This window comes from Mugil cephalus, chromosome 10 (genome assembly GCF_022458985.1).
Source record: "Mugil cephalus isolate CIBA_MC_2020 chromosome 10, CIBA_Mcephalus_1.1, whole genome shotgun sequence".
NCBI classification, from domain to species: Eukaryota; Metazoa; Chordata; class Actinopteri; order Mugiliformes; family Mugilidae; genus Mugil; species Mugil cephalus.
The window spans coordinates 8,120,990-8,146,780 of NC_061779.1; the positions used below are offsets into that span (position 1 = coordinate 8,120,990).

General features: G+C 40.9%; 3 protein-coding genes across 4 annotated transcripts; 2 read left to right on the plus strand and 1 right to left on the minus strand.

Moving 5' to 3' along the window:
- Positions 1–28: 28 nt before the first annotated feature.
- On the plus strand, positions 29–10,205 carry pla2g15 (phospholipase A2, group XV). Its single transcript, XM_047597542.1, has 7 exons — positions 29–330; positions 3,078–3,234; positions 4,699–4,817; positions 4,922–5,020; positions 5,510–5,734; positions 7,606–7,718; positions 9,096–10,205. The coding sequence occupies exons 1-7, from the start codon at positions 192–194 to the stop codon at positions 9,495–9,497; spliced, it is 1,254 nt and encodes a 417-aa protein (XP_047453498.1). The 5' UTR covers positions 29–191; the 3' UTR covers positions 9,498–10,205.
- A 2,136-nt stretch (positions 10,206–12,341) lies between these two features.
- usb1 (U6 snRNA biogenesis 1) lies at positions 12,342–25,366 on the minus strand. Of its 2 annotated transcripts, none has more exons than XM_047597544.1 (7): positions 25,344–25,366; positions 14,462–14,601; positions 14,198–14,381; positions 13,956–14,009; positions 13,546–13,651; positions 13,293–13,373; positions 12,342–12,586 (listed from the first exon to the last, which is right to left on the minus strand). In XM_047597544.1, exons 2-7 carry the CDS (start codon positions 14,571–14,573, stop codon positions 12,479–12,481), a joined length of 645 nt encoding a protein of 214 aa, XP_047453500.1. In that variant the 5' UTR covers positions 14,574–14,601; positions 25,344–25,366; the 3' UTR covers positions 12,342–12,478. The 2 variants fall into 2 exon arrangements, with proteins under 2 accessions (XP_047453500.1, XP_047453499.1); XM_047597543.1 differs by lacking the exon at positions 25,344–25,366 and adding an exon at positions 15,286–15,812.
- Positions 17,039–22,363, plus strand: znf319b (zinc finger protein 319b). The gene is made up of 4 exons (XM_047597539.1): positions 17,039–17,354; positions 18,460–18,524; positions 18,656–18,759; positions 19,202–22,363. The coding sequence occupies exons 3-4, from the start codon at positions 18,755–18,757 to the stop codon at positions 21,081–21,083; spliced, it is 1,887 nt and encodes a 628-aa protein (XP_047453495.1). The 5' UTR covers positions 17,039–17,354; positions 18,460–18,524; positions 18,656–18,754; the 3' UTR covers positions 21,084–22,363.
- Positions 25,367–25,791: the final 425 nt, after the last annotated feature.

A 25,791-nucleotide genomic window follows, 5' to 3' on the forward strand; every position in this document is an offset into this window, starting at 1 on the left:
GCTTGAAGTCGCGGTGGATTGCTCTGTGATCTGGACCTCGTGATCAAACCTGTTCACTCACCGATCGTCGCGACCGGAGGAAAATCAGCCTTTAAAAGATCTGAGGAATTTAACAGCGAACCAGAGACACGCCAGGTCGTTGCACACTGAACAGGACACCATGGTCCTCTGGCTATGAGACACAGGGAGCAATGGCGGGTTGGCACCGGGTAACCTCCCTCTCGGTCGGTTTGTTGTTGTTGCTGCTGTCGGCTCAGAGCACCGGGAGACCGAGGGAAAAATGTCCGGGCGACAAGTCTTGTCCGTCCACAAGACCTCCTGTGGTCCTCAGTAAGTGTCTGTTATTGGTATTATTATTATTATGTGTTAAAAGCTAAAAACAACACTCATCGTGTATGATGTCAGCCAACTCATCCGCAGCTAGCGTTGTCTAGGACAAACCAGATTCCATTCAAAATCTATCAAATTTCCAACATACTTGCGTGTAGCAGAAGTTTCGAAAGCCGAGGGCAAAACTCAACCCCCTGACACATTACAATTTCACCAATCTTTAATTCGGCTGTTCATATGTTCATCCAGTTTGTACAGACGCGTGTTAAATTTTAGCTTTTTTTATGTCTGAACTTTCTGTTCTTTTACCTCTTCCCACCAAAACACCCAGAGACATGTCCTAGAGGTCTGCATAATACATAATAATACATTTTATTTAAGAAACGCTTTTCAGGTCACCCAAGAACACTTCACAGAAAGGAACAGACGAATAGAACAATGGATGGAAACATTCATGGACACATAAAAAAAGAGCATTCAAACATCCAAATACAAGAAACGTACAATAAGCAACATACAAGCATTGACAAACAAAGTAGAGCATTTAATAAAACACCATGAATAATATCTTTGGAAATGATTAGAAGGGAGAAGTAGGGCGGTGGTGGAGTGAGTAAGCGATTCTAAACAGTCGTACATTTAATATTATTCAATCAAATTCTTTTTAAACACTTTTATTATTATGTATGTGCCGTATCGAAAATACGGAACACCCAATCCGAAAATATGTTTAGTTGTTGATTATTGACAGTTAAATGTATTTTTCCGAGACGTCGTCCTTAAAATGCTATATTTTTGAACGGAGTTTGGTCATACTATACTGCCCAGGAAAGAGCATGAGGCTATCTAGGAATATCCAGGTGAAATCGGCGCCTTAATTCACTGAAATTAAACGTTACTAGTCAAGAGATAAATCGTTTTCTTTTCTTCAGACATAGCTGTTGTTGTTGAGTCAGAGCTTTGGGTGATTGTTTATAGCCGAGCAGTGCCCAGATCATATGACTTGACTTGGAACAGAATTTGACTCTTCAGTTCTGCAGCCAATTAAATTCTCGTGATAAGGGAGTTTTTTTTTCTTTCAGTTTAACTACCACGTTAGGACCCAGTTTAAGAACTAATAATGTGACACATATTTCTATTCCTTCATTTTAAAGGAGTCCTCTTATCTGGCCCAGTCTGTTGACCTGAGTTGTGTGGAAAGAGTTTTGTTGACAGTGATATAGGGCCGGTGGTCCATGCGCTGAAACGACCAGCGTGTCTTGAGTTTGTGCAAATGTTACATGTTCTCAATGTGTTATAAACCGATTCTCTACTAGTCATTCAAGGTTACAAGGTCACATGTTTTCCTGTGTGTCACGCTGCTTATCTGTTGCAGATTTTAATTTGACCAGTGTGATTTAATTTGACATGAAAGCAACATGCGTAGATGGTGGAAACAAGGCTTTATTTCCTGTAAGTGGCTGATCGTATGATTTTATATGATCAGCATGTTTGTGGAAGTATTTCAGGTGCAAAATAGTTCATTTGAAAACTTCTAACTATGAAATAAACGCTTACAGGTTGTTTAAAAATGATTTAAAGTGCTTTAAAACCAGCTATTTGGTATAATATACAGTACTAATTGCATAAGCTGTCTCCAAGTTTGAATGAACTGTGTCAGGCTTAATGTATACAGGATTTAAAAGGTAATTCTGATTTATTTTATTTAACATATTTCAGCTTTATGTGTCTACTGTACCTTCATGGGTCATGTTGACTTTTCTCTCTTCGGCCTCAGTTTTAGAGAAAGAAGGAGTATGATAAAGCAGCGTATGTTGGCCCAAACGACACGAGTTTTAACATAAGAGTGGGTTTAAAAGTCTTTACAGCTACGCTGACTGTGTGAGAATCAAGTTTTTTTTGTTTTTTTTAGCATGTGCCACAACAGCCACAATAATAGAAATAGGTTGAAATACGCCATAATTATAATTTGGTAACATTTCATGAATAAATGTCACTTCTTAGTTGTTATATGTTCACAAATCCCTTTCAGATTGAATAACACTGCTGTTGTAACAACACTCAGATCAGTGCAGACTCCATATAGACTCATCATGGGATTACACAGAGGTCGCAAAGGGCCGATGAAGAAACCTTCCCAGTGACCCTTGACACTCAGATTAATCCATACAATCACGGATGCTGTTTGGCTTTTGCAAGTTTGTGTTGTAACAGATATTTGGGTAAAACCAACTACATATTTTTTTTAAGAAATTGTCGCCACTTTTGTGCATATGAGGTTATTTCTGAATTATAGCTCAAAAGTGATACATTAGGGTTTATCATTGATAACTGTCATTACGAAGAAGATATAAAGTGATTGAGCCTTTGTTGGCCTTCTGGTCTGCAGACCACCAATCAGAGGCTACGTCAACAACTTCCTATGTTACTGTTGCTAGGTTAGCTAGTTGGTTAGCATGAAATCACATAATTGAGAATCTTCAAAATGGATATAAAAATTGTCAATTGTGGTTACAGCGAAGGAAATAACCACGCTTAAAAAAAAATAAAATAAAAAAATGTCTCCTTTAGCTGTCTCGTAACCTAGCAACGGTAACACAGGAAGTTGGGACTTGACAAGGGAAGGAGCCCTCTAACTGATGGTGAGCCGACCAATCAGAAAAAACAATTATTTGTTTAATTGCAGCACAAAATCTTTAATGCCATGCTAACAGTTAGCCAGTCATTGCTAATGTTACTGGTTTCAGTCCCGGGGGATCTGGGGAACCAGCTGGAGGCGAAGCTGGATAAACCCAGCGTGGTCCACTACATCTGCTACAAGAAGACTGACTCGTTCTTCACGTTATGGCTCAACCTGGAGCTGCTCGTCCCGGTCGCCATCGACTGCTGGATCGACAACATCAGGTACTGACTTCCTCTTCTCTTAAGCTCCCGTTTTTTTTTTTTTTTTAATGTTGATAACAATTCATCTCACACCATCAGTGGTATTTTTTTTTGATAATCGGTTATATTATCTAACTTGCCACCAACATAATGATTTGCAAATTCCTGAAGGTTGCTCTGAACAAGATAAAGATGGAGGCCGTCGGGTTCAACGACCTGATTTGAGACTTTGTGTGAAGAGTTATCAACCCACTTTGGATAAATTGACCTTTGGGTCCTCTGTTTATCCACAGGGGGGAAGAAAAGGGAGAAAAAATACTATAAATGTCAACAGCAGCAATGCTGGCAATGTAAAATACCTTAAAATGAGAACTCAAGACATTAAGTCAAATATAGTGACAATAAAAAATCTGTTACTGGTTCTTCAAATCCACGTATTGACAACCTAAATCCATATGTGTAGTCGACGACTTGTTTTAGCAATTAGCATTATACCGTAAATGTTATGCTACAGTGTGTGTTGTAAGTTTTTAAGTTATATTGAATCTTTTCTTAAGTGTTTGGGATAAATGAAAGGATCATGTTATGTACGCCTCAAGCTGCGTTCAGGTTTTTGAGCAGGAAAACTTATAAAAAAGTGTGGCCAGCTACACTGTTGTTTTGAAATGTTGCTCAAGCACTTGTGGAATCAGATTAAAAAAATAATCGGTCAAACCAACACGTGTTGGTTCAACGCAGAATAACACTCTTATACCTCACAAGTGCAATTGCAAACAGCAGAAGTTGCGACTGGTTCTAAATACATTTAGAAAAGCAGAATATTCTCCCTCTGTGTCAAAAAAACATTTGATTTTATCGAAGTTGTTTCTTCTAATATAGTTCACAGCACCAGGACCAACACATGGACGTTTCATTTCCCTTGTAAACCATGTCTGGACAGATGTCTTCTCTTGTTTCTGATGCAGCGATTCCAGTAAACGTCCGTCCTGTTCCATATTCATTTACACCAACTTCCAGTAACAAGTTGTGTGAAGCTGTGTTCTCTTTTTTTTTTTAACCATAAGCTGGCACGTCTACAATGAAGTTATCACTTACAAAGAACAACACACTCCTAATACATTCAGATCTCTTGCATGTACAGTAAAGAACCTTTAGGTTTTGAGCCTAATATGTAAAAAAAACACAAATTTACTTTGACTTTTTGACTATATGTAGAATATTAATCAAGGATCTTTAGGTGTTAAAGTTTTTTCTAAGGCTCACTTCTGCTTGACAAACCACTGCGCGTTCTTTCACATCTGCATCGGACGTCTACAAAGCAGAGTTGGGGAAGTTGCTGTCACACATTAGGACCGCCGCGTCTGGAGAACAGAGACTTTAAAATGGGAAGTAGGAAGGTTTATTCGTGAGTGGCTCACCTCAGATGTAGAACCGATAACGATCTAATTCTCCTTCTAAACTGTGTGTGTGCGCACGTGTTTGCAGGTTGATTTACAACAGAACCACACACACCTCCTCGTCACCGCCGGGCGTGGACATCCGCGTCCCCGGCTTCGGAAAGACCTTTTCCCTGGAATACCTGGACCCCAGTAAACGCAGCGTGGGTGAGTGGAGACCCCCACGAGAACCCCCCCCCCCCCTCTCTCATGTCTCCGCTCAGGGCTTGACTCTAACATCAGTGTTGTCGTTTTGTTTTTGTGCGTTCCAGGCATGTATTTCTTTAGCATAGTGCAGGCGCTAGTGGAGTGGGGCTACACCAGAGACGACGATGTGAGAGGAGCTCCGTACGACTGGAGGAAAGCCCCAAGTAAGCACTGAAACGCAAAAAATACACAAAACCAGGTGCAGATGTGGAGAAAAGAAACTGGAATCCACCATGAACAGACATTTGACTTTTTATTTTTAATTTAACGGTTTTATTTATTATTATTTATTTTTATCTCTTAATGAGATTTTACAGTAACGTATAAATAATGATCAGACTTATTTTTCTGCTGATTCCTGCGACAAATGTATGTGGTAAATGTAGAGCGTGAGCCTGTATTTGGAAAATACGTCTGTGGTTTGTGGTTTAAACCAGCTGACACATGTACAGTAGATCACGGGACATCAGAAAACTACAGCTATGACTATGACATCGATGGACTTTAATTTCCGGATAAACATGGGTTAATAACTCCTTATTTTAACCTGTCATGCTCTCACATAACTGGTTCATTGTCCAAAGCTTTTGTTGGGACTTAAGTGACCTGTGGGTGAAATTACAAACCTTTTTTTGTTTGTTTATTTCTTTCAGATGAGAATAAAGAGTACTTCCTGGCGCTGCAGCACATGATCGAGGAGATGTCTGAGAAGGCCGGTGGGCCCGTGGTGCTGATCGCGCACAGCATGGGCAATATGTACACCTTGTACTTCCTCAACCAGCAGCCGCAGGCCTGGAAGGACCGATACATCAAGGCGTTCGTGTCTCTGGGGCCTCCGTGGGCCGGCGTGGCCAAGACCCTGCGCGTGGTCGCCTCTGGTAAGAAACGACAAACTGTTCGACAAAGAAACGGAACAGACGTGTGTGTTAGTTTAGTTTATTTCAAACAAGGCAAACAAAGGAATCAAATAAATAGAAGTAAAGTAAACATAAACTAAATATTTCATCCTCTACATGTCTGAAAAGGAGTGGGTCTCACATTAAAGAGGAAAAAGCAACAGGCAGGTTATTCAGTGGAAGCCGGAGAGATGGAGCTACGAACTGACGCCTGGCACTTTGTAGGAAAATAATCCACAACAACGCACTCAACTGTACACATGATTTCCTACATTGTAAAATGATGCAACAGTAAGGATGGGTTTAGTTTTTATCTGATACGGAGCTTAAAGAAGGGAAAACGCACAGACTTTATCCAAAAACTTTTTATTTTTTAAGGCATTTTGTGACGTGCAAGTTGAACAGAATATTAATTATATAAATACAACTAAGACTAAGGAATACATTAATCAATATAAAATAAAATTCACAATAAAACAATAGTAAAAACGGTGCTGTGGGGTCTTGCAGGCTATCAGAGGCGATCAAAGATTTCTTGGCTTTTAGAAAGGTGCTCTAAAGGTGCTCTTTAATGTTTAATCACATTCGGGCACTTGTTGCTGATGCCGAGTCTGCATCTTTGAGAGGAAGTAAAGCCAAACTTTTGACCGTTTGGCCTTAGGCATTTTGAATGTTCACTTCCATCTATGCAGGTAAAAAAACGACAGAAAGACGGCACAGCAACTAAAGTTAAGGGGGCGCTAATTAATTTTCCGTCTGGTTACAAACGTTTGCAAAAAATCTAAAATAACATGCATGTTATTGTGTATGGTTAATTGAAGACGCACCGTTGGCACCAGCTTCAATAAAGGAAACTTTGAAATGTGTCCTCGCTTTAGGCTGATTTTTTTTTTTTCCAATGCTAACTATAGGAAAAAAAGTGAATAATTCATTTTTGGGGGGATATTAAAACATATTCTCACTCATATTCTCTTAAAACATAATTACCAATACACTGCAAACTACTAAATATGACAGAAACTTTTTATCTAACACTTTTAAAAATGCTGCTTATTAATGATGAAGACGAGGACGTGTTTCTGAGACATCATATCTTATAAGTTCAGGACCATTTCCACTGTCTGATGCGTCATGTGGGTGTGACTGTAGTTCTCTGTTCTCCACTAAATTACTCCACAACACCAAACTCAACAAATTGCACAAAGCAGACGTTACGTTAGATCCTGTATGTTGTTAATGACTCGCTGAGTAATCAAATTTGTAACACAGTCACACTCAGGATTAAATAGTACATTATTGCAAAATATGCTCACTTGCTAGTTTATTAGGTACAAAAACGAATCTTAGTAAAACAGTCCTGCACTAAATCTTAGTTTCATGAGTTTTATAATGTTTATAATGTTTATAATGTTGAAACAGTGTCAGGACTGGATTGAATTAAAAGTGTTTGTTATTTAATGCCAAAATATTAGGAACATGTGTCCGAAAACACAGTGGAATCAACGTCTCTCAGTTTATTTTAAACTAATACTGAACATCCTAACCTTCACGTTTAGTATTACATATGCTGTTAGTAGTATTTGTATTTGTATTTATTTATTGTTAAAGTATATGTGCTGATGGTCCTGGGAAACAAATCTGTGTCAACATGTTGCAGTTACGACAATAAAATAAATCTGAAACCTGACGTTTTAGTACAGGACTGTTATATCAGAATAGCTTCAGTCGTGTACCTAATAAACTGTTTGTCTCTCTAAGCTCATAATAATAATGTTTTGTTTTTTCCTGAAACCAGTGGAACTGGTTCTGAAGTTAACTTCTCTGTTCCTCGTTTCCTTTTCCTCAACTTTCAGGTGATAACAACCGAATCCCGGTGATCAGCCCGTTAAAGATTCGCTCCCAGCAGCGTACTGCCGTCTCCACCAACTGGCTGCTGCCTTACTCTCACACATGGGACAAAGATCAGGTCTGTGTCTATGTTTGTCTTTCATCTAAAAAAGTTCCACGGATGCTGTAGAAGCTGAAACACACTGAGCTGAAGGTCGGCCATAGGCCTGTGTCGCTGAGCATCTGTGCTTTCGGCCAGTTCAGCATGTTGAATAAAGAGAGTTCACTCTGATTGGCTCTTAAACTCAAAGAAATAGGAAGTAAACAAAACAATAACTTTCATTGGTTGCACAGCAGGTCCTTCCTGTTTTCTTCATCTTCTAATTTGAATATTCAGATCAACCAATATTCCCGCAACAACTTGAACTAGTGTAGAGCCAGTGATTCAAGAGAGGACAGCTCTGTGCAACGACTTGTAGCTCTTCCTACCCTCCTAACTAATGGTGCTAATTAGCTCATGAAGCAGTGACGTGTGATTAGTGACGTTATGAACCACTTTACTACTTCGTCTGTCATCGAAACCCTTCCACTGGTTTGGTTTCTCTTTGGGAGAGTTGATGTGACGTGATTTGATAGTGTTTCGTTCATTATAAAGCTTCTATTCCACTACTTAACCATGATTATGAAAAACAGGATTTGTAAGCGCTGTAACGTGGCTATTGGTGAGAGTTAATACTGAACGACCGCTAGTCAACATCTTTTAATCTGTTGGCTGCTTTTTATTTCATTTAGAAATAAATATAATTATGAAAACAACATTTAATTGTGTCGGCTTGAAACCACACGACTATGAAGTGGAGTCAGGATGTGCATGGGAAATCAAATCCCATGCTAGCATGAACAAATAAATGACACGAATATCGACTGCATTACATTTTATTGTCCACTATATGTCCTAATCCAGCACTGTGTCATGGAAGCCTCGAGTAATGAGCCTAACAGCCAAAAGTAGCTCTTCCTAGCTTCCTAGCCTAACAGCTAATGGTAGCTCTTCCTAGTTTCTTAGCCTGCCAGCTAATAGTAGCTCTTCTTTGCTTCCTAGCCTGCCAGTTAATAGTAGCTCATCTTAGCTTCCTAGCCTAACACCTAATAGTAGCTCTTCCTGGCTTCCGCTTCCTAGCCTGACAGCGACTTTTTAGTCCAGACACACGAGACGTGAGTTGACGTCACAGCCGGCCTTTGTTGCTGGTAGATCTTTAAAGGTTTTGAAGGATTTGGTCCAGGCTCTAAATCTTAGGTCACGTTTAGTTTCGGTCTCCTGTTTTGTTTTTTGTTTGTTTTTAGTTTTTTTTTTTATCCACTTCCATGTTTACTGAATCTTTATCATCAAACGTTTTAGTCGAGCTCATACTTTTAAAATTTCTTTTTGACTCAAATGACTCCCTGTAATGTAAGACTCTACATGTCAAGCACCAAACAACACACAACTGAATGTTGACGTTCTGTCCACCCCCAGGTCCTGGTCCAAACGCCCACCACCAACTACACCGTGCAGGACTACGAGCGTCTCTACAAGGACATCGGTTTCACCGACGGCTGGCAGATGCGCCAGGACACGGAGCCGCTGGTGTTCGACCTCACTCCTCCCGGGGTCGCCGTCCACTGCCTGTACGGCACCGGCGTCCCCACGTCCGCCGCCTTCCAGTACTCGGACAAGTTCCCCGACGTGGAGCCCACAGTGGTGTACGGGGACGGCGACGGCACGGTGAACCTGCGCAGCGCCATCCAGTGCAAGCGGTGGGTAGGGCAGCAGAAGCAGCCCGTGATCCTGAGGGAGCTCCCGGGTAACGAGCACGTGGACATGTTGACCAACGTCACCACCGTGGCGTACATCAAGACCGTGCTGTTCCCTTCCTGATTTCAATTTTAAAAGGCCAAAAAAAAAAAAAAAAAAAAGACGGCGGGACCTGGACCGACTCCCCTCACCCGTCTCTTTACAAACTGCCAAATATATGCCCCATCTCCCTCTCCTCCGCCACAGTGCTCAAGACAAAGTGTTTCAATTTTATAGGATAAATTTTTAGATTAATTTTATAGCTGTAATTCCTCAATCGATGTTGATGTCGGGTTGTTTACGTTTTATAGCAGATTTCAGAAGATTTTCCACGCGAAATGAGCGGAACCAGAAACCAGGGACTCTCAGTTTGGGCTAAATTGAGCAACTAATCAAAGTCTGGTCGTTTATCAGTGTTGTAAATGAGATTTGAACTGAACTCCTTCAACTATATTAATGTTAAAATTGTCACTAGCTAAATTGTAAACCACATACTTTATTTGTACCTTTCTATAAATGATGTTAGGTTTTATGAAAACGTCTTGATTTCTAATATATATTTTCATTGTTTTTTTTTTTTTACACGCAGCCAAGCTGTTTTTTTTTTATCATCTCACTGTTACACGAGTCACTCTAGCATTGATTTCACAATGTTTTTTTTTTTTTTAAATATATATATATACACACACACACACATAGGAAAATGCATTGTTCAGATTTAAACTTCATACCTCAATAAATAAATTCTTTGAGTTTGATTCAAAGCTCTCGAAAAGAAGAAGTGGGCACAGATTTTCTTTTTGTCGGGTGTTTATTTGTTTATTTTTTTTCTTTTCTAAGGCTCTCAGCTGCTTCTCATTGTCATCAGTTGTTGAACTAGCTGCCTACCTTCACTTTACCTGAAGCTCCATATTTATGTCTCATGACTTAATTTTTAGTTTTTTAGCGTCCATGCATGAAGTGAAATACTGAAACTACCCACTAGATCTCCAGCTTCAAACTCTTTTCCAGGTTTAAAAAGGAGCTTTCGCTGTTTAATTATTTGCTGTTTTGTTCGTTGAATTGATATGAAATTCTGCTCTAAGTTGTCAAAATCAGAAAAGATTTTATTGCCTAGTATATTTGTACGTACAAGGAATTTGCCTTGGTATTTGTTACATAAAAAAATATATATATATCTATATATATATATATATATCTATATATATATATATATATATATATATATATATATAACAGCCAAAGTTATATTAAATTGATTGGAATCAGTGTTTTAGTGTCCATGCATGACCTGAAGTCAGACTAGTTGCCCCGTCTCTATGTGGAGCCTCAGTCTCATCTTTGACCTCAAAGCTGAAAGCTCCAGAAAAGATTTTATTTTGTCAGTCGGCTTATTTCTGAGGTTAGGAGAGAGAGAGAGAAAAGAAAGGAATTTCATTGTGGAATTTCTTGAATTTTTTCTAAATTCTGCCCTCTCCCAAAAGCAAGTGAAGAACTTTAAGCAACCACCAGACTTCAGACTTTTGGTGCTTTATTTGCCAATGTAGCAACAAAAAGTTGGAATCGTGAAACAGCTCTTTGAGGGGTTTAAGAGGAAAGAAAAGGCCTTTCACTGCCACATTTTTTATTCTTTATTGCTAATTCAATTTAATTGAAATTCTGCTCCCAGTGATAAAAACTACATGAACTGGTGTTTGGCCGTCTGTGCTCGGCTAAATTCTCAAGTTCCACGTTTCATTCATCAAACCTCGACATCAACAAAGAGCTGAAGCCTCTTTGAGATGCACTTGAACGCATCAAAATGCATTCGTCTAGTAAATCATCTCTTCCCCAAATGTCCCAGATTTTTTTTTTACCTCTAGCATCACTCGTGTCATTGTTTCAGTGTTTAAATTCTCAGATTACACAATTTATTCTTCACAGGAACTGATTTAATCAGGTCTGAAGGTAGTTAACCTCATTTCTGTGTAAAATCTTCCACAGGAACTTTGACCCGAAGCTATTTTTGTTTTTATTTTGTCGTAAAATTCTAGTTGAGCTTTAACAACCCAACGCCCACTCCCAGAAATAGGTCAGAATCCGTCGGCCGCTGACTCCAGGTGAACATCTGGACTCTGGTCATGTGAGATTCAGAAACCACACGTTCCTGATTAAAAACCCAAACACAACCAGTCTATTAGAACTGAGAAAACCTTGATAAAACGTCTTCAAGAAAGTGTAGTTGTCCTTGTTGTAGTTAGTATTTTTATTTCTATTCCCAGGATGATGAGCTCTTTCAGGACCTGCTGTGAACTATCATCGGTGTGTGTGTGTCATGAACAAAGTGCTGCCTTCTGTAACAGTAAAATATATGAAACATCACAAACCTGCCACTGAGTTTTCTCTAAGACTTAAAAACGAAATTATTTTAAATTTTGTCAGATTGTGTCTTGCAAACACATCAGCCGTAACATAATGACCACCTTTCTTTTAAATGATTGTTTATTGAAGGGATTTGCAATATATATTATACTGTCCTACCCCTTTATATTTACATGTTTACACAGCTGATGGCACAGAGTGGATTAAAAGAGCAACTAAATAAATGATAAAAGTGTATAATACTAATATACATATATATATATACATACATAAAGATAAATAAAAAAAAAATCTAATTCAAATTTTTACTTCCACCTTCCTAATATTGTGTAGGTCTCCCTTTCAATTTGTTGAAAGGGAGACTGACCCTTATAACAAATGTTATTTTATCAGCATCTGTGTTCTGGTGAATATCGAGATATGTGTGGTTTCCTTTCTGATCAAGTCCCCGCCTTCCTTCCTTTCTCTGAGGCTTTCATATGTCACCAGACCTTCTCACACACGCCTCATCCTTCAGAGACTAGTTTCAGTATTACTGTACCCGCTCCACACATAAAGACAAATACGTATAAAACCATTAACATCTTTATTTATACAGTATTAAATATGTAAAAAAATAACATTTATTTCATTGTTTGTTTGTTTTTTTTTTCTGGGACACCTCGGCTGTTGTTAAAGAGTAGCTGCTGTAGTCGATCTGGTTTTTATGGCTCTAGGGGGAAGCGGAAAACCTTGTTTCCTGTCCGGCAACGCAGCTCTGTGCAGTCCAACCGCAACAGAAATGGTCCCTCTTCGTGCTCGTCCACTAGACTCTGCAAAAGATAAATAAATAAATAAATATCAGACATGAATCAAGTCAGAGTTAGCGGGTCGTACAGCTATCTTTGGACTCGACTCTCGTTTTCTGGTATCCACCTGAGGGTGGGTCGCCATGGTAACCAAAGATCCAGACATGGTTGATGTCACAGTGACCGCAGCTCTGAATAACACATCAGCCATAACATTATGACCGGGTGAAGTGAACAACGTTGGTGATCTGGCTTTAGCGGCAACAGTCCATAGTTGGGACCTATCAGGCAGCAAGTGAACATTTAGTCCTCAAAGTTGATGTTCAAAAGCAGGAAAAGTGGAAGGATTTTAGAGATTTTGATAAGGAGATAGTATTAACAGTAATAGGGAAGGCTAGATGCCTGGGTCCATGACTTGACGGGTCAGGGATGTGTGAGCGGCAAAACAGGGACAACATTAAAATTACAGAATCCTTTAATTTATCCCGTAATGTTATGGCTGATTGGTTTATATTTGCAACAGGGTGAGGTGCATTTAATGAGATTATTAACAGCTTAATTCCCGTTATCGTGCATGTTAGCTTAGAACTAACTCGTGATGATCTGTACTTTTACTGCTATGAAAAGTCTGGGTTTTAAAATGCTCTGTCATTTTTTAAAATTTTTTTTTGAAGCTTGTCGCTCACTGACGTCAAGATTCAGGACTGACAGACACAAGACGTCCGAGTACCTGCAGCTCCTGTAAACACTCCTTCATCTGCTCCGTCACATCTCCAACACACCAGGCCAGACTCACGTGGAAGGATGGATCCTAGATGGGATGTGTGACACGATGGTGAGGAGACATGAACGTAAAATAAGGATTAAAACAGACTGACTGGTCTTTCTTCAACAGGGCAAATCAATTCCTGTTAGCTTCAACACACATTTATAAAGTAATAAAGACATAAAAGTAACAGCTGTGACAGTAAGTGACGACTGACCTTATAGAAGGTTTCCAGACGAAACTCTGTCATCGTCCTGTCAATAACTCCAACCAGGTCCAACAGCTGAGCGTGCCCAGTAGCCACTTCCATCCCGAGGAACGTCCTGCAGGGAACAGAAATACAGAAACGGGTAAAATATGTCAGACCACGAAGAATAAATCAAAACCATATGTTAAGGCTTGTGTTCTTCTGTCGTTTAGTCTCTCTCCTTCAAAAAAATAGTGGTCACCTCATCAATGTGCCACTTCTCAGCTTCATTTTAAACAGGTTTAAAGCTGTGACTTGTTACTTTTTATTTTCCATTATTTCCTTTTCAAATTGAATGTTGAGAGGTTCTGATACAGAGGGCTAAAAATGTCTGGACCCTTGTGGTTTGGTTAAAATATTTCTAAAATATGAGCCAGTACCTCGTCCTCTCAGCGTTACAGTAGAGCTTCAGTCTCGCTGCAGTGCACTCAAACCTGGCAAAAGAAGCATAAGAATCAGAATCACACAGGAAACAGCTTCTTCTATATTCTGTCTTTCCTGTTTTGTTGTTGTTGTGCACATACACTGGGTACAGTATAAACCATTGCAAAAGCAAAGCACAACGCTGATGTAGAAGCAGGGAGCATCATTACAATACAGACACAAAAACACTCAAACAAACCTCCTGCAGCGACCCAGGCTTGTCTTGAGGCTTTGTGTGAAGGGCTGGATCCAGTGGTGTCTCAGCACCACCGTCTGAGACAGGCTGAGGTGAAACTCCTCCTGCGGGGTCAGGACCACACCTCGGGCCTCTGCAGCCGAGAGAAGCTCCTCCAACAACTCCCCGAACTCCTCCTCGGGTTGGTCTTTTAAGAAGAGCAGACAGAGCGTGAGAATCAGGATGAGAACGCAGTTAGCGATCAGCCATCGAATTTGTTGGCCTTACACTGCACATAAACGTAGGTGGCCCAGTTTCCTCTCTCGTGCTTGAAGGATCGGATGCGTCCGCCGTGGAGGGAGCTGTCTTCGGTCTCCTCGTCGACTTCATCTGGAAACATGGACGTCAAGCAGCCAGGGAGGGGAAGTCTGCAGAAACACAGTCAGATGTCACAGTCGCACAACACAGTCACAGTCAGGTGGCTCATGAAAAGGACAGTGAATACTTTATCAAAACGTGCATTTTGAGCAATGTACAGAACATTTAAGTTCAGTTAAGTTGCTGCATTGAGTCATTTTACTATTTGAAAAGGTTGCCAGAGAATTTCCTGTCGTGTTTCTGTTCAGTAGCTCGACTAGACAGCTATGTTTATCTCATGTTGTCAGAATCAGATCATGTGTGCTCACACATACTAGAAATCTGACTCCAGTCTTGATGTACTTGGATAGAGTATCGACATAATAAGGTTAGAAAACCGCACAGAGCAGCAATTAAAATGTATGTGTGTGTGTGTATGTATATATATGTCACCCTGGTATTTAGTAGTGTCTCTATTATCATGCTGTCTCACCCACAGTAGAAATAGGTTGCTCTCATCAAAGTTTTCTCAATCTTCAGGGGGCCGCCATCTTTGTTTTGATTAAAAGCAACTTATAAAACAAGTTAAAATCCTTCCCATCATTCAGAAAATGGTGTATTTTTTCATTCCCACCATTAGAGGAGTCTCTGGGGGTCTTATATGTATTTTCAGAACTACTATACATGTATTAATATTCATGTGCAAGATAAACCAGTGGTTCGCTCCGTTACAAGACTGGATGCTAATACTTTACCTTGTTTTAGGAACCTTCTCGTCCGTTTTGAGTTTCTTCCTCACTGGAAAATCATCGTCTTTCTCTTTCCACTTTCGAGAGCAACTTTTATTGTGATCAGCTGCTACTGCTGCTTCATCGCTAGCCTCTCCCTCCTCCTCCTCATCCGAGCTGCTGCTGCTGTATCCAACCAGCATCCTAAACTATGACATGTGCCTAAACATTGTGTTTTATACGAGAAACTACCTAAAATACATCGACTGACTTAAAATTACAAATTTATTTAAAGACTTAAACCCCAAAACGTGTCCGCTCGGTTTAAAAACGCTACTTGCAACGTCTTCAGCTCTGCATTTCCGGTGTAAACAACCATGTGTAACCTTAATTTAAGACCCGGAGCAACACAACGCCTGGCGCTAAACAGTTCCTCGTCTCACCGGGTTTGCTAAATATGCCTGAGAAATGTTTGTGTTGTTTTATGTTTTTGATTAACTCTGAGCTTCTTGGGGGGAAAAAATTTTACCAGCCGCTTAAGTCGTACACTTCCTGTATAAATAACCGGGTGTAGTCATAATTTGCGTCCGGACGCAACACAGCGCCATACTCTGAACAGTTCCCCTTTTAGGCGGGTTTTTAAAATAGTGACGAATAAACGCTGCCTTTAGCTTTGATTGCATCACACATTCACTGTAGGATTGTTTTGATAAGAAGCTTCTGCAATGTCACAAGATTTATTTCCAACCAGTGTTGCATGAACATTTCACTAAGTTCTTGTATTGATGATGGGAAAGTCAGACCACTGCACAAAGCTTTCTCCAAAGATTCTCAATGGGGTTCAGGTCTGGACTCTGTGGTGGATAACCTATGTGTGAAATGATGTCTCACGCTCCCTGAACCACTCTTTCTCAATTTGAGGCCCACGAATGCTGGCATTGTCATCTCGGAATATGCTGTGCCATCAAGGAAGAAAAAAAAATCCATTTATGGAATAACCTGATCATTCAGTAAATTCAGGTAGTCAGCTGACCTCATTCTTTGAGCATGATGTTGTTGAACCTAGACCTGAACAACTGCACTAACCCACAGGCTTGTACAGTAGGCACTATGCATGATGGGTGCATCACTTCATCTGCCTCTCTAATGCGCCCACCACTCAAACACGATTGTTCCTCACTATCCTTCCAGTTTTTGATAATACACTGGACAGGCCTTAACCCAATTTTAGTAGTTTCTGCATCAGTCTCCTTGGACTTTTTCTCTACTTGATTATTTGACTCTTCTCAAACAGACTAACATCTTTCCCACGACCACAGGATGCGTCTTTCAACATGGTTGTGTAAGAAATGAGAAGCTACTCATTGCATCAGTTGGGGTAAATGACTTGTTGCCAGCTGAAAGGTAATGAATGGCCTATGTAAGGCCAGTGTACATTTATTGTTATATGTTTTTTATTTACACTGCACTACTTGTATTAAAAAGTAAATTCATTTTTCAACAACGAGTGTAAGTTGTGATGAGAGAAAAAAATGTGTAAAATGTTGGAATTATTTTAAAATATATTTGTTTTAATAAGCAGGCATTTAGACTTTGGGAATGCATGGGATGAATTAAAATATATAAATATTTCATAATTTTATGTTGAAACCACAAGGCTGAATTTGTGTGCGTGTGTGAGCGCGTTCATAAGGGGGAGTGCGTGTATTGTGTGTGTGTGTGTGTGTGTGTGTGTGTGTGTGTGTGTGTGTGTGTGTGTGTGTGTGTGTGTGTGTGTGTGTGTGTGTTGAAGTCTTGTTTTATACATGTTCCCGTGCGCGGGTCGGGGGCTCGGAAGCTAGCCCATAGCTAGCTATCAATTTACAACAAAATGCCCATCTTCTCGCCCTTCGAGAGGATGCCCCGGGAGTCGCATTCATGTAAACGTAAAACGGTGCAGCTAATGGCGCAACTAAGGACATCGCGGGGGGATTTCCACTCATTTTAATGACGCCTAAGTCCCATTTTCTGGCCCCTGGAGCCGCAGCATTGGAACAAGAGAGAGCCAACCCACACCAGGCTGCTGTTACCCCTGGAATAATCAGCAGACTTGACCGGTGGGTAAATACGGGATGCCCTATTATTGTTTACATATAAGTGCTGCTAATGTGGCTAGCTCGCTATTATTTTCCCGTAGCGAAAGCATGCTACCGTTACCCTTATGTTGCACCTATGGCTGCGTTAGCATGTGGCTAGGCTAGGCTAGCTAACCGGTCCTGGTTACAGTGATGTTTTTTTTATTAACATTTATTTTAATCAAATATACTACAAAGCAATGAGGCAGTTGTTTTTCTGTGTATGCAACAGTGTCGAGGAATAATACAAACGCACAAAAACCACGCCAGGGAGACCACAACAACAACAACAACAGCAAGAGAAAAGTTAACAAAGTGAATAATTACATGAAAATGTTGTAAAGCTTAAATTAATCATAGGATTTAATTGCTTTTTCGTTAGTGTTGTTGAATATTGAAAAGATGCATAGTTTGATATGCGCTGTTCTAAGAAAATTTGGTTTCTGTTTTAAAAATTTGCATCAATGAATATAAAATTTGCTTGGAATAACAAGCATCAGGATTTTTTTTTTCAAAGTCTATGAATCCAAGTAACACATTTCTCCAACATAAAACAAAACCAGAATACACGTGAGCACTAATATAATGTGACAGTGTACTCCAGAGATATTTTGTGTGCTTACATGACCAAAATAAGTGAGTCCGTGTTATGATGCTGATGCACACACTCCTTTTCTCTTCATACCTATGTATGTGTGTGTGTATTAACAAATGATTGAGCATTTGCAAAGCCATTAATTGTTAGTTCTTAAGTCTTTGTTAATGAGTTCACCCGTTGTTTTTTTCTCCATTGTTTATGACCAGTTTAAATTGTATTGGAAAGTTCTTCTTAATGCCAACACAAACAAGGAATAATCGTTTAATAACTTAAGCCTTCCTCCCACAGTTTTACTCACAGCTCTTATAATAATTGGAAACGATGTAAGCAAGAAGTTCAGTATTGATTTGATGATCAGTTTACCTTTCAGTGACCTAAAGTCTGTGTTGTTTTACTCTTGTTTTGCTTCCGGTCTGTTTGCCACACAAATGCTTCACGATAGTGTTAATAATTTTTTTTAATGACTTTGTTTCTGCTGAATTTATACAGATTTGGCAGCTAAATCTGATGTTACAATACTGCAAAAGCAAATGCACAGTCTCTCCATGTTTTTGGTAAGCATTTACACGATTATTTATTTTTATTATCAGACAGTTTGTAGTGGGGTTGTGAGTTAGTAGCTCAAACCCAAAGACGGTAACTTCTGTTCTGACTAACCTTAATTATTTTTAATTTTTTCATGCAGATACCTCTCAAAGGGCAGGGTTAAAGTGATCCGGTCTTTACACGGCGAAGCCTTCTTTCACCAAGCAACCCTTCCAGCTTTTCAGTGCCACTTGCAGACATGGAGTGAGTTTCTTTTCCTTTCTCCTTCACACTCAGAAAACCTTTTGGCTGGTCTCACACACAGCTTAACTTAAGAAAACACGCGCACTTAGTTAGAAACACAAACAGCAAATTAAGTAAAAGGCTTTATCGGCGAAAAACGTCGGAAAAAATATTTGAGATTTATTAATGCCGCCAGTCTGGAAATTAATTTCATTATTGTGTCAGATTATTTGAAGCAACAAGCTAAGACTAAGAGATGGACTCATAAGGAATTACTTCAAAAGTCATAGAACTTTAAGCAAAATGTGCATCCCACAGTTTCTGTTTTCATTTGTGTATTTGCTTGTGTCGTATTTGCAGAGCACGTGTTATCTTAACTTGCTTGTGTTTTATCTGATTACATGTGTGATCTGAAGTTGCAGTGCTACTGCACATTATTAATTATGCCTGTCAATCTCCCTAGTTGGGCCACACCTGCTGCCAAACTCAATCCCTACTCCCGAGCCCGCATGACCGAGGCCTGGCAGCAGCACGCCGTCGCTCCACCTCCAGTGGTCCACACCATCCCTCCGGGAGCTGAGAATGCACTGGGTTGTGCTGTGTACGGTATCGTGCTGCAGCCAGATGCAACGTCTCTACAGCAGCAGCAGCAGACCCAACACGGACAGCACAACCAGCACGGCCAGCAGCACGGAGGAGGGCAGCTCAGTCAGCAGCAGCAGCAGCAGCAGCAGCAGCAGCAGCAGCAGCAACACCCTGCACAGACCCAGCAGACGTCGCTGCAGGTTGGGACAGAGGGAGGACACAAGTGTGGGGCCTGCGGACACGATATCTCCCACCTGGCAAACCCACACGAACATCAGTGTATGGTGACTCAGGACAGGTCATTCCAGTGCACACAGTGCATGAAGATTTTCCATCAGGCAACAGACTTGCTGGAGCACCAGTGTGTCCAGGTGGAGCAGAAGCCGTTTGTGTGCGGCGTCTGCAAGATGGGCTTCTCCCTGCTCACCTCTCTGGCCCAGCACCACACGTCGCACAACAGCACCAACCCAATGAAGTGTTCGATATGCGAGAAAACCTACCGACCCGGTTCCTCTGGCAGCGTCACGCCCAACTCCTCAAACAACTCCCAGCAGCCGAGCAGCGACGGCACGTCGGCCAGCAGCAGCTCGTCCATCCTGCCTTTCCCCTCGGCCCGGGACCGGCCGTACAAATGCTCCGTTTGCCAGAAAGGCTTCAAACACCTGTCGGAACTCACGCGGCACGAGAGGGTGCACACGGGAGAGAAACCCTTCAAATGTGACACGTGTGACAAGGCCTTCAGCCAGTCGTCGCACCTGCAGCACCACCAGCGAACGCACAGCAACGAGCGGCCGTTCAAGTGCGCCGTTTGCGAGAAGAGCTTCAAGCACCGCTCGCACCTCGTGCGTCACATGTACGTGCACTCCGGGGAGCACTTGTTCAAATGTAATTTATGCGAGCTGCACTTCAAGGAGTCCTCCGAGCTCCTCCACCACCCCTGTCACCCGCAGGGCTCTCGCCCGTTCCGCTGCGCCACCTGCGGTAAAGGTTTCAAGCGGCCGTCTGACCTCCGCCAGCACGAGCGCACACACTCGGAGGAGCGTCCCTTCCACTGTGACGAGTGTCAGATGAGTTTCAAGCAGCAGTACGCGCTGGTGCGCCACCGACGGACGCACAAAGACCCGACGGACCGGCCGTTCAAATGCAACCTGTGCGACAAGGGCTTCATGCAGCCCTCTCACCTCCTCTACCACCAGCATGTCCACGGCATGGACAACCTCTTCAAGTGCGCCTCGTGCCAGAAGGAGTTCAGCCAGTCGGGGGAGCTGCTCAGACACAAGTGCGGCGAGTCGTCCAACACGTCGCCGGACAAGCCGTACAAATGCGACGTCTGCGGCAAGGGCTACAAGAAGAGCTCCACGCTGCAGCGTCACCAGAACTCCCACTGCCAAGAGAAGCCCCTCAAGTGCTCGCTGTGCGACCGCCGCTTCCTGTCCTCGTCAGAATTCGTGCAGCACCGCTGCGACCCGTCGCGGGAAAAGCCCCTGAAGTGCCCGGACTGCGAGAAACGCTTCAAGTACTCGTCGGACCTGAACCGACACCGGCGAGTGCACACGGGCGAGAAACCGTACAAATGTGGCCACTGCAACAAGGGCTTCAAACAGCGCGAGCACTTGACCAAACACCAGAGCACGCACTCCAGGGAGGGCCAGTTCAAGTGCGTCTGGTGCGGAGAGCGCTTCAGTGACTTGGGCTCTTTGCAGGATCACACGGTGCAGCACACGGCTGAAGGGGGCTACCCCGTCCCCCAGTGCTTATGAACCCTTGACTCTTACTCCCTCATGTCTGGCTTTTTTTTATTCAGCCTAACATCAGTCACATTTTCAGGATAATCCTGGGGTAATTATTACTGCATTTATTCCCTAGCAGTGCTGCGTCAGGTTTTTGTTGCTCTGCTAAGCGGTTACTCGTAGTCTGTCATTCCCTGAAACACTGAGGAGGATGTTCGGTTTTCTGTCATGTCTTCAATTCCTTCTTTTCTCATCACTTAACTGTCATCATTCATGTTTACTAGTACGCACACAAACAGGTGCCATAAAAGCAAACTAAACCTCCACCTTAAAGGGGTCCTTCTTCTTTCTTTAATTTCCTCCTTTTCCTGTCTCAGCCTTTTTTAGTTTGGGTGCCCCATGATCTGGGCCTGAAACTTTTAAAACAGAGCTGATAATGTAGCATCCAACATCTACTCCTGAAATGTTCTGGTCATCCAACGCTGTCATAAACTCCCTGGAAGATCTTTTTTCCTTGAAACTGTCCCCAGGAAACTTTGCTTTTAAGCGCTGTGTTCAGTCTTTCTTCTTCTTCAACCTTCTTTTCATCTTCTTCATCCCTTTTCCTCTTCTTCTCCTCCTCCTTCTTCTTTTTCTTCTCCCAGGATTAGCATCTGCTGTGACGTTAGCCAACCACCAGAAGTAAGCTCTGACCCTACGGGGAGGTGGTTTTGATTTATGTCAGACCTTTAAGTTTGGCTTAAGTCTGATCCGCTCATTTTAAAAACGGCTGAATTGTCTTCTTTTCAAACCCCTCTTCTTCCTTTTTTTTCTTATTTTTCTTTAAAAACAGATGAAGGATGACCCGCTGAGAAGAACACCTTAAACATTTCATTTGACTCCACCATTTTTATTTTTATTTTTTTTGTATTATTTAAGATGTCGCCAGTAAACTCCTCAGTTCATGTGAACCAGTTTAGAGGGACTCTGGGAATGTATTTGTCCAAAATGCCAGTAATCTCACCCTCCAGTGTAGAGACGTGTATAAATGTACTTGTCCTATTCCTGTACATACTATGGATGTGTGGGTGGTGTACCGGATATGAACTTGTGTCTTTCTTACAACAACAACAACAAAAAAAAAAAAGGAAAATCTGTACTGAAGAACTGTTTTTGTATTCTTGATACTTTTTACTGTGTGAAATGTTTTGATGAAAAATGCTCTGTTTTTTTTTTGTTTTTGTTGTTGTTGTGTTTTTTGTTGTAGTCCGTGTGTTGACTGTGCCAGGAAGTCTCAAAGATAAAAACCTGTGAAGAGAGTTTCAAACAGACATGCGCCTTATTTTATTTCTTCTTTTTAAAACCGTCTTAATATTTTTCCATGCTTTTTTTTTTTTTTTTTTTTTTTAGAAATGATTCGGTTTGTCCTCTTGCGTGTTTTTTTTTATTTTTAATTTTTTTGTGAATGCCATGAGATTTGAGCCAGTCTGTTTACATGACTCCTTGTGTTTTGTTTGTCGGCTGTTGCTCCCTCCCTCCGCTCGCACTGTTTGAATGCAGTATTGAAAAGTATTTAATACCTCTTATATCTTCTGTTGTCATAGCCTTAAAGTCGGGGGATTCTTCTTCTTCTCCTTATCCTCTTCCTCCTTCTTCTTCCTCCTCTTCTTCTTTGTCTAATTCTACTCCTCTTCCTCTTGTTCCTTATTCCTCTTCCTCCTCTTTTTCTTCTTCTTTTCCTCTTTCTTCTCCTTTCTCTTCCTCTTATTCCCCTTCTCCTCCTCCTCCTCCTTCCTCATCTTTCCCTTTTCCTTCTTCCCCTTGTCCTATTTCTTCTCCTCCTTCTCCATCTTCCTCTTCTCCCTCTTCTCCTCCTCTTTTGTCCATCATCACTCATGTGAAGTTTGACTCCGTCATGATTTTTCGTATAAAGAAAATCTGGCTAATTAATAGTCTTTGAGAACAAGTTAAAGTAAAAGAAAAGTACTTTATCTTTAAATTGATATGAATATTTGTCCTCCTGCGGGGAGAGACCAGGGCCTCGGGGCAGGTGTTAGAATAAATAGAATAAATAGTACGAGCCGTCTGTGAGGCTTGTACTCAAGTTTTTTTAAAGGTTTTATTTTGAGACTTTGCTCAAGGATTTGTTAATTGGTGCTAAAAATACGGACCTTACCTACTGTTGAGAGCTAATAATGTGTAATAATAATAATAATAATAATGATAATGATGATAATATTATTTTAAGTGAAGCCAAAGAGTAACTCCAGTCTGGCAGCGCTGCATCTGCTGTGTGGTATAAAGATCATGGTTTGGTAAAGGACCAATCTGAGGATCCATATCTGAGAAGAAATCGGGGGAAAATCTCCTGTACAAGCACAAATCTTTTTAATTACTGGTTTTTAAACACAGTAAAAGTCAGTATATACGCTCCAGTTAAACCCCCCCCCCCATCCTCCTCCATCTCCATTTCCGTTCTGATAAATAACCCCCGTCAGACCCTGGTGTCTCTCGCCTCTCTGCATGCTTGCTGTGTTAGTTCCTGTGTTTCTGTCCCCGTGGGAACTGGTGCCCTCCTCCTCCTCTCCTTCCTTCTCCTCCTCCTCCTCCTCCTCCTCCTCCTCTTCTTCCTCCTCCTCACCCTCACAGCACTGTTCCCTCCTATAGCTTTTACTTCTTTCATTTTTATTTTTTTTTCTACAAATTGTACCGTAGTTTTATGTGACTGATGTTGAAATCTCTGAAAAGACAAAAAAGCGTTTGTGTACATTCATGCTAAGATTATCTGTATGTATGTAGCATTCAATTACACAGCACTAACAAATAAAAACGTTTTTTCATTTATATACTTTATACAACACGCATCGTGGTGAAGTCATTCACGCCTCTGGTTAGATACAAACCGATCACCTCCAGAAATCCTTTTTTTAAAATGTTTCCTTGACAAGCATATTTAATCCAAAGGACGGGTGAGGAGACGGAGAAGCTACTTCCTGTTATTTCTCACTTTTTAAAATATCTTTAAAAACAATTAGCCCCTAAAATGCTCTTACTTGGTCCTTAATATACCTGCATAATGTATTTATATTGACAACATCCCTTCATTTTATGTTGAAACACGTTAAAAACTGAAAGAATAACAGTGAATTTCTTTCCTGGTGTTACTTTTTTCATTATTTTAAAATATTTGTTCAATCCTCCAGATATCAATTTAATATTTTATAAACAATTATCCCTTAAAATACCATTAATGAGTAGTGTGATATATCTATTTTGCCACACAATCCCTTAATATCTTGTTAAATCAATCCATCAGTTTCCCTTTAATGTGAAAATGCGAGAACTTAAAAGACATAAATTTGTAAGAAAAATAGCTAAAAATACAAGAAACCGTTTTCTGTTGTTTTTCCCCATTATTTTAAAAATATTTGTTACATTATCGAGTTAAGAATTTTTTTTTAATAATCAGTTCGTGCTTAATTTAGTTCTTAATGTCCCACTGAAATATACTTCTTACTCTTCCTCCTCCTCTTTTGTCCATCATCATCCTTGTGAGGTTCGGCCCCGTCGTATTTTTGATTTAAAGAAAGTCTGGCATTAAAAGACTTTGAGAACAAGTTAAAATAAAAGTACTTGAACCTGATATGAGTATTTGTCCTCCTGCAGGGAGACACCAGGGCCTCAGGGCAGGTGTTTAGAATAAAAAGCAAATGATCTGGTACAAACTCATCATCAGGAATCTGTTCGGTTTATTTATTTATTTTTTTAGACTATTTAAACTATTTAAACCTCCCTTAGAACTCCTCATGTCCTGGAGGATTGAGATAAACACACAGACAAAAACGTAATTAAATAAGAATGCGACCTGAAGTGGACCTCCCACATAGACTCTGTTTGGAAGAAGCTGAGGTTGTACTTCCTGCCCTAGAAGCTGCTGATCATCTTCTACACGACAATAATCCAGTCTGTCCTGTCCACGTCCATCACAGTCTGGTTTGGATCTGCCACCAGACATGACAGGCACTGACTGCAGAGAACAGTCAGGTCTGCAGAGTAGATTACTGGCACTAACCTTCCCTCCATCCATGTTTAATCAATTAAATGTACATACTCACTGTTCACATACTATCTGTTCTTGCCTGTTATTTTTATTTCCTTAAGTGTAATTTATGCTGTACAGTTTTAGTTTTTACTCTTTTGTTTTTTAACTTATTTAAGTTTTGTGTTTTTGTACAACTGTGCAAAGTGACTGAGTCGAAGCCCTTGAATCGTATGTGTAATAATGTTTTTTGTTTGTTTTTGTTTACATACCTGATCAGGATTGTGAGCTACTCCTCCTCAGGCCTCTGGTCCCTGCGTCCCCATGTTTCTATGAAGGCCCATGTCTCGCCAAAGACTCTCGCCTTTATGCTCTGTGGGAAAGGAGCAGGTGAGCAGTTTTTAGGGTTAATTCAAATATATGTATCCGTGTTATGTCCACATTTTAGGGGCTCACTTGAGGGACGTCAAAGGGATGTCATCAGATAATAAATACGCTTGAAACAGCAGTGATATGGTTTCCTCCCTCCTCAGAAATAAAGAAACACAACGCAGACCGGTTACATATGTAACATACATACTTAGCCAACAAAACTGATTCTGATTAAAGAGTGAATTTCCTCTTAATTACAGTATTGAATTTTCAATTTTGTCGCTGTCATCCGGGTCTCCAGGGGGCGCTGTGGTCCCATCTACCCACTCGAGGGTCGCGCTCCTCATC